The sequence below is a fragment of the Medicago truncatula genome, chromosome 8 (assembly GCF_003473485.1).
Source record: "Medicago truncatula cultivar Jemalong A17 chromosome 8, MtrunA17r5.0-ANR, whole genome shotgun sequence".
Taxonomy (NCBI): Eukaryota; Viridiplantae; Streptophyta; class Magnoliopsida; order Fabales; family Fabaceae; genus Medicago; species Medicago truncatula.
The window spans coordinates 33,061,415-33,074,351 of NC_053049.1; the positions used below are offsets into that span (position 1 = coordinate 33,061,415).

The 12,937-nt window shown below is 30.1% G+C and overlaps 1 protein-coding gene across 1 annotated transcript; it reads left to right on the forward strand.

Annotated features, from left to right (window-relative positions):
• The first annotated feature begins 1,636 nt into the window (after positions 1-1,636).
• On the forward strand, positions 1,637-6,971 carry LOC11423719 (N-acylphosphatidylethanolamine synthase). Its single transcript, XM_003628986.4, has 4 exons — positions 1,637-2,067; positions 3,285-3,370; positions 5,032-5,169; positions 6,258-6,971. The coding sequence occupies exons 1-4, from the start codon at positions 1,728-1,730 to the stop codon at positions 6,540-6,542; spliced, it is 849 nt and encodes a 282-aa protein (XP_003629034.1). The 5' UTR covers positions 1,637-1,727; the 3' UTR covers positions 6,543-6,971.
• The last annotated feature ends 5,966 nt before the right edge of the window (positions 6,972-12,937 follow it).

A 12,937-nucleotide genomic window follows, 5' to 3' on the forward strand; every position in this document is an offset into this window, starting at 1 on the left:
TGTTTATGTTATAAACGTCTAATTAGGACGAATAAATTGTAAAATATTATAACCAAATAGGACGAATTTTTTTTGAGGAAATTGTAGAATATTATAACCAGACAAATTAATTGTATGTTTTTTTTTTTTCAGGAAAAATAAATTGTATGCCATAAACACTTAATCAAGTTATTCATCCAAATAGGACGAATAAATTCTATTATTTTTAGAGATAATTATAATATTTTATAAATTGTTGCACAATTTTATTAAAAAATATAAAAACTACGTATTAAAACTAAGAACCAAAATGAGGATTTTTTTTAAGGGATTTTTGAAGGACTAAATTTTTTGAGAGAATTTTTTTTTTTTTTTTTCTGTTTTGAGAGGAAGTGTCCCATTCCTCCTTAACTTGAGCTTATTTTATGTACCTACCTCCTTCCCTTGTTTAATTGGTTAGTTTATTTTATTTTATTTTCTCTTATTATAACAAAAAAATATTTTTTTGTTTGTAAAAAAAGAAATAGTTTTTTCTTTTTCATTTTGACTTAATTGCAGTTTTGCCCCCTATTTTGACTCAAACTGTATTTTATCCCTCTTATTTTAAAACTCGGAATTTCACACCCCCAGTTTAATGTTTTTTAGAGTTTTGCCCTCCCTATTTTAAAAATCAGAATTTTACCCCTAGTTCAATATTTTTCAGGATTTGGCTGATGTGTCCGTGTTGACGTGACTTAAATAATATTTAAAAAAGAATCCACCTATTTAAATTATTTATATTAAATATTCTAAATTAAAAAAAAAGAAAAAAATCAATAAATAAAAAAATGTAACAATAATAATAATAATAATAATTTTACGCATATATTAAAATCCAAAAAATCATTCTTCATCTGATTTACACATACACCAAAATCCAAAAAATCATTTCGATAACATTTCCTTCCATTTATTTTTAATGGGATTTTTTCCCTACTTTTTATCTCCATTTTCTAGTATTTTTACTGCTTTTTTCCCCTTCTAGTTTTATAATTTTTGGTTTTATAATTCTTGCTTTTTTTCAGAATTTTTTCTGTGCATTTTTTTTTTTTTGGATTTTGGTGTGTACGTATAAGCAAAATGATTTTTTTTTAAAGAAATATAAGCAAAATGATTTTTTTTTTTTAAAAATATAAGCAAAATGAATATTATTAAATGAATATTATTATAATTATAAGTTACATTTTTTATTTATTGATTTTTGTCCCTTTTTTTAATTCAGAATATTTAATGTAAATAATTTAAATAGGAGGATACTTTTTTAGTATTATTTAAGCCACTTGTTCAAAAAATATATATTATTTAAGCCGCGTCAACACCGCCACATCAGCCAAATCTTGAAAAATATTGAACTGGGAGTAAAATTTCAATTTTTAAAATGGGGGGGGGGGGGGGGGCAAAACTCCGAAAAACATTAAACTAAGGTAAAATTCCGAGTTTTAAAATAGGGGGTAAAATCCAGTTCGAGTCAAAATAGAGGGCAAAACTGTATTTAAGCCTTTCATTTTTATTATTATTAATGCATAATTTTTTTTAAGGCATTTAAGACATAAGTTTTGTCTCTTTGGTGGAAGAATTTTGCCCATTTTTTTAATAAATAAATAAATCACCAGTGAAAATGAGAGTTTGACCAAATTTTCATATTCATTACTTGAGAATCACTTCCGACTCTTGCTGTGTTGTCGTCGTCAGCGGCGGTAGTGGGAAAAATGTCGCGGCGGACGATGGAGTGGGCGGCGAAGTCGGACCACCTTCACGGCATACCACGCAAAGTCGTAATAGCAGCAGTCGGTTCCTTCGCGAAAACAGTTTCATCTCTCATCAACACAACCTTCGTTCATAACGCCGACACTCTCCTCCGCCTCGTTCGTTCCAGACCCAAAGGCATCCCCCTCATCACCGTCAGCAATCACATGTCAACTTTGGATGATCCGGCGATGTGGGGATTTAAGGGTTTTCCTATCTTTGATACTAAGTTAGCGAGATGGGTTCTTGCTGCTGAAGATATCTGTTTTAGAAATCCACTTTATTCATATGTTTTTCGCACCGGTAACTTTACTTTTCACATTTGCTCATTACTTTTAATTTTATTTGTAATGTATACTTAGCTTGAGTTGATTTCAATGTTTTCCATAGCAAATTGCGAAAAATACTATATATACATATTTGATTTTCATCTTATTGTCACCAAGATAGTTTACAGAAACAGAGTTTAAACGATGTTTCTCTTCGATTTAGTGTTGTCAAATAACAGCTATAACGAAGTAGTGGAATTTGAAAAATAGCTATTGTTCCGTGTTGGAAATTCCACATTCATTGTGGTCTGTCCCTAGTCCCCTAATTGCGGCTTTTAGGTTGCCTTCACTGTATTGGGTTTGAAGGTGGATTTAGACCCACATTGCTTAGAGATGTGGCATGTGTAGTGTTTATAAAACATGGGCAGCCTTCCCCTTACACACCGGTTTTGTAAGGATGAGTTAGGGCCCAAATGCAATTTCTAAGATTCCGCGATATTCTATACTTTATTTAGTACAAATATTGTCGAATAATGGCTATAGTGGTGCTATAGCATTGTAGCGTAGTTGAATTTGAACAAACTTATATTTTCCACGATCTCTGATTGACATCACTGCTTCCATTATAGAAACAACTTATACATAAGCTCTTATGTGGCAAACACTTAATTAAGTTGTTTATCCAAATGCTCTCTTATTGTATTTTATTAACCATGTTAATGTATAGTTGAGTGTGTGCATCAAGAAGATAGGTTCAATAAAATATTGTTTTCCCTGATAAGATAGGATGGGATAGGAACACGTGGGCAATTTACCTTCCTGCTAGAATGCTCCAACAAAGAAAGTGTATCGGCGTTTCTCAACCCTTGACTATTATGGTGAAATTTAATTATGAGTCACATAAAAAAAACCAAATTGGTGACGATTCATTATATAGAACAAATTTTGAAATCAAGGGCATTCTTCATTGAACACAGTTGCTTGAATTTAGATTGTGCTTGTCCAATCCCTGTAGTACTTCAGATGAAGTCCTTTTGTGCATTGTCTATATTTCAGTAGTATTGAATTAATTCCTTTTCTCTTTGCAAAACTAAACTTGAACTAATTGGAAGGTTACAATGTAATGCTCTATTACTATTTACTGTAAGTGGTTTTAGCTTATTGATTTATGCATCAAAAAACCCTGAAATTTTTTCTTTGCTTTTGTAGATTATTGTAGTATTGTTGTTTCTAAAATAGTAACGTTCACAGGAAAATGCATACCTATTACAAGAGGTGGGGGGATTTATCAAAAGCACATGAATGAAGCGCTTGGGCGCTTAAATGATGGAGAATGGGTATCTATGTAACATTTATAACCTTCTTCCCTCCACACAAGCATAACTCTTTTACGATGATAATTTGGGTAATTTATATCATGTTTTGATTATTATGGCCCTCTAATATTGCTAAAAGTTTTTACTGTCCTTGCTTTTTTCCGGTTGTTGATGTTAAATGGACATGTTTTTCGAGTCTAATTTTCTGTTAGTAGCCAGAATATGAGATGATCCTAGAGGACAGATAGTAGAGACCTATTGTCTCATGGGCCAAACACTTGAAAGGAAAGGTTTACACAAGATTGCCTAAGAAAGTGGTTGGGACGGGCTGAGTGGGAATGAATATTCAGGAGAGGTTTTTTAGAGTAGAAAGTGAATAATTCTTCTTGTGTTATGCTCTATGTGTGATTTGTTTTTATAGTTTTTCAATTTTTTCTTTTAGAGTAGAAAGTGAAAAAAAATTTTTTGAGGGAACTACATTAATTTTTTATTTTTCTCATGTTGTTTTTGATGCATTTATGGGCTGAATTGGAGAAGAGTAGAGGTGCAAAGAAGGAAATAAATCTCTATTTACTTTATTTTCAAATAGTGTAAAATGAACTTTTTCACAGTAAATCTCCACGAAGCTTGATCAGTGTTGGTTTTCCTTTTTATTTGGTAAACAATTTTCCTTGTGTGAGTTTAAACTTTAGAATGCGCGTTTCTTTCGTAAAAAGAAAATGCCACTGTGGTTTAGTGGGAAGGAACACATTTTCCTTTTAGTCAAATCAAGCTCAAGATGTTTCCTATTTTTTGTGAAAATGAGATATTCTTTTATATTTTAATAAACTGTCATTCTGGCTGTTTGTCTTTGAAAATGTGGGTGAGTAACCGAGTTTTATTGTGTTTATGAGTGTTTAACGCCTCAACGTCACCAGATTTTTTTATCACTTAATAATATTTTCAATTTATGTATAATTTAATGAGAAGCTGATTATTTTATAAAAGACTTCATCAACTATTCTCTACTCTCAAACATTGGGTGATCGGCGTCCACCACAAGTAGTTAATAGAAGTATAGGATAAACGGGTTTGGGGCTTTGAAGGACCAAACTTTCTCCCTTCTTTTTTTGTCAGTTGTTAGACTCATAAGCCTATTGTTTTTTATGTTTTATTTGACTGTTTGATTTGAATGACCATTGGGTGTTTGACAATTGATTAAGAACAAAAGCTATAGAAAATTGGATAATATCGCACTGATTACATAGGTAAAATCAGAGGCCATTGACTTTCCACAATTGAGTCTCGTTAGCAATCATATCATCTTTCCTTGCTTTTTATTTTACGTTTTGTGTTAACTTCAATTGGTTTTTTCAACTCTTTTCCAATTTCCTAAATAACGCAGGGAGGATATTTTGGAAACTGGTTCTTGCTAACCAATCCTTTTGGGTACACTATTTTCTGGTCACTTGTACTCCTCTATTACTTTTTGGCAGGGTACACACTTGACCTCCTATGTAACTTCTATGAAGATGCATGCAGTAATTTGATATACCAGAACTAAAAGATACCAAGTTTCGGAAGTTTCTGAATATAGTGCTTAAAAAGATTGATATTGCATTTTAGTACCCCAAATAGAAAATTTTCTGTACTGGTACAACATATCTCATCTGACACATCATTTATGAATTTTGCTATTGCAGCTGCATACTTTTCCAGAAGGAAAAGTTCATCAAGACGATGCACCTATAAGGCGATTGAAATGGGGAACTGCTAGTCTAATTGTCCGTGCACCTATAACTCCGATTGTATTGCCAATTGTTCATCATGGTTTTCATGAGGTAACTTACAGCATCCCTCTTTCCTCTAGTACCTTTGGAGTTCTAGGATTGCCTTATATACCATTTGTAGCACTTCTAATTGATCTTGTCTGTTATAGTAAGAGAGTCTAATGTAAGTCATTGTATTTAGTTGTCAGACATTTGGAATTGGAGCATTTGAATATTGTAAATCAACAATATTTTATTACAATGAACACAATTTTAATATTACTGATAAAATTATGATGCAAAATAATCATTTTAATTAGAACTGGGAAGATAGTATGAGCATGTATCGATGCTTCAATGACTAAATGAAGAGTTGAACAATGAGTCAATAAGCCTTGATATATGTCCTGTCATTTTCTAATTATTTGGCATTGTAATTTACACATTTTAGGTTTGATCTTGTCAGGATCTTTTTCTTAATGCTTGCTTTCTTCCCAAGAATTTCATTACATTATAAATTTGTCGTAACAAAAGGCTTATATCAATTCTTGTTATTATCTATTGCAAGAGATTAGAGATCAAAGGATTGCTACTTGTGAGAATTATTGAAGGAGCAATTCTTTCATGAGCATATGCCCATTGAATATGACCAATCAAAAGATTAAGATAATATTTTTATTTTTTGAGTTTTGACTCAGATAAATTTGTTATTAAAATAATTGAAATAACTTCATCAAAATGTTTTATGTATTTTTATTATTGTTTTAATATATCTTAAGCATATGATTGGTTATCCAATAGGCAATGTGCTCATAGTAACCCTTACAACGTACAAGAATTCTTTTTCTCTGCATGACGGGATCTGCAATTGTCTTAATGCTATTGTGATGCATATTTAAAAACTTGAGCGATTTTGAAGATTTCTGACTCTTTTTCCATATTTCTTTTATTATGTTCTGCATAAGAGATTTGATTCTGTCATTACTCTTATGATTCTTGTTTAAAAAATGTTGCATATGCCTAACCGTTGCTATGCAGGTATCTTCATCATTGTTTCTGTGCATGTTTTTGCGCTGTCGTATTGTGGCATTGTATACTAAATTTTAATTCCGTTATGCTTATTCTGGTTTCTAATGTAAATTTCTGCTTATGTTTTCTAGGTGATGCCAGAGAAATATATGTTTGGTAGACGGCCTCCTTTACCATTATGCAATAAGAAGATTAACATAATTATTGGCGATCCAATTGAATTTGACCTTCCAGCAATGAGTGAAATGGCTATTGCCCAGTCTCGGAATGATTCATTCCCTACTATTGGGTGGCCCAGAACTTCCGATGGTTTGGATGAGGCAGCTCAACGACATCTGTACACTACACTTTCAGAGAAAATTCGTGTTGCCATGGAGAAATTAAGATGTTATGGTAAAAGTTTTCTGAAGTCTTAAGTTAAACCCCACCTAAGCCTTTTAAGATGCCACAAATTTGTTCATTGTATTGTATCATTCTTTGTTTAGTTGACGGTTGAGTGAGAACTGTCAACCTGGGATTCTTAAAGTCGAGTTAGCAATATAATATTTAAGTTTTGTAGGGCCATGGCCCATAGACTACCCTCCATGTAATGCCTAAAATTAGATAGGGTAATATTTGAATACTAATTTTTTCAGAGAAGGTAAACAAGTTTTAGCTCAATCCTCAGGTAGGCTAAGGGATAAATACTAGTTAGTAGTTTTGGAGTTTTATAAGAAACATGCATGCATTTTTCTCCTTTGCATTTTATTAGTGCCTTGTCATTTGTTGTGTGAGTCTATGAGATATAAATAAACAGCCGCGATTCGCAGTTCCGGTTGGGATGCGGTTCAAACTGGCCTTGTTCATTTCTGTGTATCGTACAAATCCTATAATACATGATCTCATAAAATGTCATGTGCTCCTTGGTTATTACTCCTCATGGTACTGGCCCTATTTAGTTTGTTCCCTTCTTTTGTGGTGCAGAAAAGCACTGGTTGTTTTGCTGATTAATAATTCACAGCAAACAAAGTGCAAGGGAAGCACCATTCATTGAGTGTACTGTTAGCAGAAAAGATTTCACTTGGTTGGGTCCATCAGACTCTGTTATCCATCAATGATTACACCATTTTCAAAATTGAACTTGCTGTTTCTGATTACCTCATTTCCAAAATTACTGGTTATGAATGACAGTGACAGTGAGAGGTAGTATTGCCCAATGAAAATTGTACTATTTCATATTTTGTTTTTAGTTTTCTGTTATTATTCAGTGGTGAAGTTTCATATGGTCCTACTAGAAAGTATGAGGTTAATATCGGACTTCACTTTCAATAATAGAGCTAGTTTGAGAAATAATGAACTAGTACATTGTTTATTTTAATAAAAAAAGTGTACATTGTTTACATTTCTCTTTGCATACAGGCAAGTCATTTTCAATATGAAGAAATGGTATATTGTTTAAATAAAGAGCTCATGTTAAAGGAGCAATGATTAATTATCATTATTTAGATTTTTTTTACCATCTTTAAATCTAGATTTCTACATGCAAGTTTCTAACGGAGATCACAATCATTTCAATTAGAACAAGTTTCATTAATCACAACAAAAATTCTCAAAGTGGTTACCAAACTGCCTTTGCCAACAACTATTGGTCATTTCAATCAAAGCTTGAAATCACAATCATTTTACGTGTTTTTTTCTCCTTTCAATTGGTCCACCAAATTGAAGAATCAAGACTTAATAGGGTTTCTCCTCAACTTTTTCATGCTTGTATTAATTGTCAATGAAGACCCTTATGTTATGGATAGGAGTACTTCTCTGGTTGTTGGTTTAGAGTAACTTCAAAGTTTGGCTTTTATAACTACTTTTAGTGAGTGTTTGTTAATTCCACATCAAAACACCAATAGACACACATCTAAGGCAAACTTCATAGCTTCTCGAATTCACGGCAAAATATGACATTGGGATGTGGTTTTGCGGTTGTCGTGGTTTCCACGATGAGTAGTGATATTTGTACAACTCTTTTGTACAACCTTTATGACAACTTTGTTTTTCTATCTTTTGATTGGTAAAAAATAACAGAGAGAGAAAAAGAAAGAAAGAATAAAAACATAATGTGAATATGAAAGAGAAAGTTATCAAAAAGTTGTTAAAAAATTATTGTACAAATATCATTTCTCTTCCACAATATAGTTCAATGGATGTAAAATTAAGCTAAAGTAGCTATTTTCGTGAGTGTTATAAATTGACATTAATTAGTCCATGTTTTGTCACTCACTTTCTAATCACAAGATAAACACTTTTGTTTCATTTCACATGCTAAGGCCGGCAACGTGGGCAATGTATTGTGCCTACCTACAACTTTAACTTTTTTTTACTCCAACTTTAGCTGTTAGATTATAAAAAAAAAAATAGATTGAAGATATTTTTGTTTTTCATTAGACTATAGATATTATTTCTACCAAGTTTAAGAATAAAGTTTAATGGTTGTATTTCCCATTTAGGTTGATTCACTTGGATTTATTGGATCAGGTTTTATGTTTCCCGATTTATATATATATATATATTTAATAATATATATGAGCACTTGACAAATGTAGGTTTAGAGTGAGGTGTCAACTTCATTGGAACGTCCTTTATTCCTTACATGTCATTTTGCTTTTAATTTAGAAAAAAAAAAAGTTTATTAGAAGAAAAATTTCAAATAACATTGTATTTAACATTAAACTTTTGATGTTAAAGTATCATTTTCCTTATTTTTAACATATTATAGTCACAGTTTGTAGAAAAAAAACATTATAATCATAATATTTATAAAATAAATATTATGATTATTTTATAATATTTATTTTATAAATATTATGATTATTATAATTACTTTTTTATTAATGCCTAAATTAACATTATTAATATAAGATGAAATGATGTGATAAATTGAAAGATGAAATAAAATATTTATAGTAGATAAAATAATATATTTTAATTAATTAAATTAAAAATAAAATTCAAAAAATTGGCTCAAAACACGTTGTCCCAAGCACCACAAGGTACAACTCTACTCCAAGTAGAGGGATATTTAAAAAAATTTAAGAAAAAACCTAAAATACCACACAAGTCAACATGTAGTGGTAGTTAAGAATTTTGAAAAAAAATATTGAAGATACCCAGAGAGGTATAATAAGGACGAAATTTTCGTCACTTTTGAGGGTACCCCGTAACTTCAAGTTGAGTGGTACCAGAGACATCTGAAAAAGTATGGTAGTTTTGAATTTTTTAGCAAAAAGTAGGGGGAAAAAAAAATTCGCCCCTTTCCAACAAAAAAAGGATAGATTGAAAGGAGAGAGAAGATGGATGAAAATGATGAGTTATAAAGAGAAAAAAATAATTAAAATATAGATATGTAGAAGTAGAAATGAGTTGCTATAGAAGGATGTTATGAAGTTTTGTAGGACATATTCCAGATCCGATAATTTTTTCATACATGCACGAATTTTTTTTTTTTTTTTTAACAAAAATGCATGGACATTTCACAACTTAAAAAGAATGACATTAAATATATTTTGTCAAAAAAAAAAAAAACGTTAAATATATGTTTAATCTCAGACAAAATTACAAATATTTAATAATAAACTATCAATTTAGTCCTTAAACTATGTAATATAATAAACAGTGTCTAAAATATATGAAATCCATCAATTTAATCTTTACATATATAAAAATTCATATAATTAGAAGACGAAATTGACATACTTTATGTAGTTAAAGACTTCTTTTTAAAACAAGTATAAACACTTTTATTTATATCTATTTATATAATGAGAGATTAAATTGAAGAATGAGCGATTGTTTATAGACTAAATTGATTGTTTATTAAATTTTTAAAATTTAGTCTCTATAAAAAAAAGAAAAAGATTACTTATTATTAGATAAAGGTGTTTCCTTATTCTTGATTAAATATTGGTGTTTTTAGTCTCCATCTTTTACAACAAAAAAAAAAAAATTAAGTTTTTATATAGGTGCTTTTAGTCTCTAAACACATTCAGTTTTTGCAAAAAATGAAGACTAAAAATAGATAATATTTTCTTATAAAAACTAAATTTAAATGGTCATGTAATGTATTAAACAAAATTAAATAGTATTATTTGCACACACTTACATGAAACCAACAAAATTAAAAGGGAAGGAGAAAGTCTTTCATGAACACACACCTAAATCAATATTATTTACACACACTTACATGAAACCAACAAAATTAAACAAAAATTATTTAATCACATCAATCAATATCATTTAGTTTTATTTTCTTTTAAGGGTTAATTAAGTTTTTGGTCTCTATAAATATCTGCAGTTTTGTTTTTAATCCCTATAAAAATAAATCACACTTTTTAGTCCCTACAAAATTTTCCGTTAGTGTTTTTAGTCTATGTTAAATTAAATGTTGTTTAATTATGTTTAAACTTCTAAATTTTTAAAAGATTTTTTTCTGACATGTTCATAACATCGTAAGACACTATTTTATAAAATATTTTAATTATTTAACATGTAATGAATTAAATATGAATTTTTCTAAAAGCCAAATTTTCAAGATTATATTAATGCAAATTTGGACCTAATAATAAAATTTTGAGCTACTTTTTTGCGGAGGAACTTTGTATAATGTTCTAAATAAGTATGTAAAAAATATGTTGAAAATTTAAAAGTTTAAGCACAATTAAGCAAATTTTAATTTTACAAGGACTAAAAATATGTGTTTCTCCCTCTTAAATTAAAATTTGTTTAATTGTTCTTAAACTTTTATATTTTTAAATAATTTTTAACAGACATGTTAAGAACATTATAATAATCTCTTTCATAAAAAATAAGAATTTTTTAACATGTAATGAATTAAATATAATTTTTTTTAAACGCCAAAAATTCAAAATAAACCTAACAAAAATTTAGACTTAAAAATAAAATTTTAAGCTAACTTATTGCAGAGGAACGTCTAATACTGTTTTAAACAAGTATGTAAAAAATCATTAAAAAAAATAAAATTTTAAGCATAATTAAACAACATTTAATTTAACAGGGACTAAAAACACTAACGGAAAATTTTGTAGAGACTAAAAAGTGTGATTTATTTTTATAGGGACTAAAAACAAAACTACAGATATTTATAGGGACCAAAAACTTAATTAACCCTTCTTTTAATTTTGTTTTAATTTTGTTGATATCATATGTTTGCGCTTAAATAATACTATCCATTTGAGTACGTGTCCATCCAAGACTTTGTCTGAGAGAAGAGTCATTAAATATATTTAATCAAAAAAGGTTTAAAACAAACAGTCAATAACAGTGAGAATGAAAATTGTTGGTAAAAGTAAGACGGCATAGGGTACAGAATATAAATAAAGACTGGGATTTTAAGTTTCAAAATTTGTCTTCAAAAGTTATTATGGGAGGAGAGATAGATAGATGGACACAACACAAGGGACCCATAGATACATACATGCATGTTGTTATGTCAAAATCCAAACTGGGGCCTTCACTTTTTTTGGAAGGAGCATGTTGGTACTGCCTTGTTACTGCTGGCAATACAACCCTTCAGATGAGAAGTCACGTCTCACTTTCAAGGAACAAAAGGACCTCAAAAGTTATGGGTCCAATCTTATTAGCTATTTCAATTTATTTACACATTACTTCTAATTTTTACATGATGCTCAATAGAATGGATCATAGAATTGAGTTTCAATAAAGTTATTTTTCCGATGGACTCCAAGTTGGTCGTAGACCAATTTAATCGACACTCTCAAGATAACACGAAAGTAGGCGCTATTCTTGCTAAATGTAGATTTATATTTGGGGTTTTGTTACAATTCTTATTTAGAGTTTTCTAGAAAAACGGCTAATATGGTTGGTCATTGTCTTGCAAAGACGAACATTCATAATGTCAATTCTCATATTTATTAACGTTCCAACCTTTATTGAACACTTGACATTGAATGAGATGAATTGGTTTTTTTCTTGTAAAATAAGTTACACCAACTTATAATTGATATAAAATAATTTTTATTCTTAAAACTCAGCAATTTATTTTTAAATAATATTGAAAATAAAGGAGAAAGGGACATATTCTCATGTCCAAAAAAATATTTGAAATTCAAAAAAATCGCGTTAGCTCTTATTACAGTTTGGTTTTCCATTCCAAACTAAAAGAGAAACTCTTCCTTCTTAATTCAAATTTAAAGATTCAATTTTCAGTCTTGTAACGCCCACACTAAACGTATCTAGAAAGTTTAGCACGTGCATTATCTTTAGTATCGGATACATTAAAATTTACAACTTAAAATCTTCGAATGAATATCATATACAAAAAAATCACGTTCGTACGTCAAAAGTTACCATACATCTATCCAATAATATAGAAATACATCCTAAAAATCCATGCGAACATCCTGCAGCGGGTACGAACAAGCGCTTGTTGATTATCCATTCGGCTACAGCTTGCTAACTCTTGCTAAACCAACCTGTTGATCTGAAACAAATAAGGATTGGGATGAGACATAATGTCTCAGTGAGTTCTACCTAATCCTAGGCTATAGGTGACTTCAGGGAAACCTAAAGTCACCACGTGTCTACAATACAACCTGACGGTTGATTATACGTGTGTGGGGACTTGCATACTTAGACGGTCGTGCATACGAGGGCCGTCATAAGATTCTTCATGATATAACATGTAGGTATTGTCTTACATCATACATGTCATGGCGGTCAAGGGAACCTAAGACCGTTATGTCAAGATATGCTAGGTGCATCGAGACCTAAACATAACTCATTCATGATACGTTCCATCATC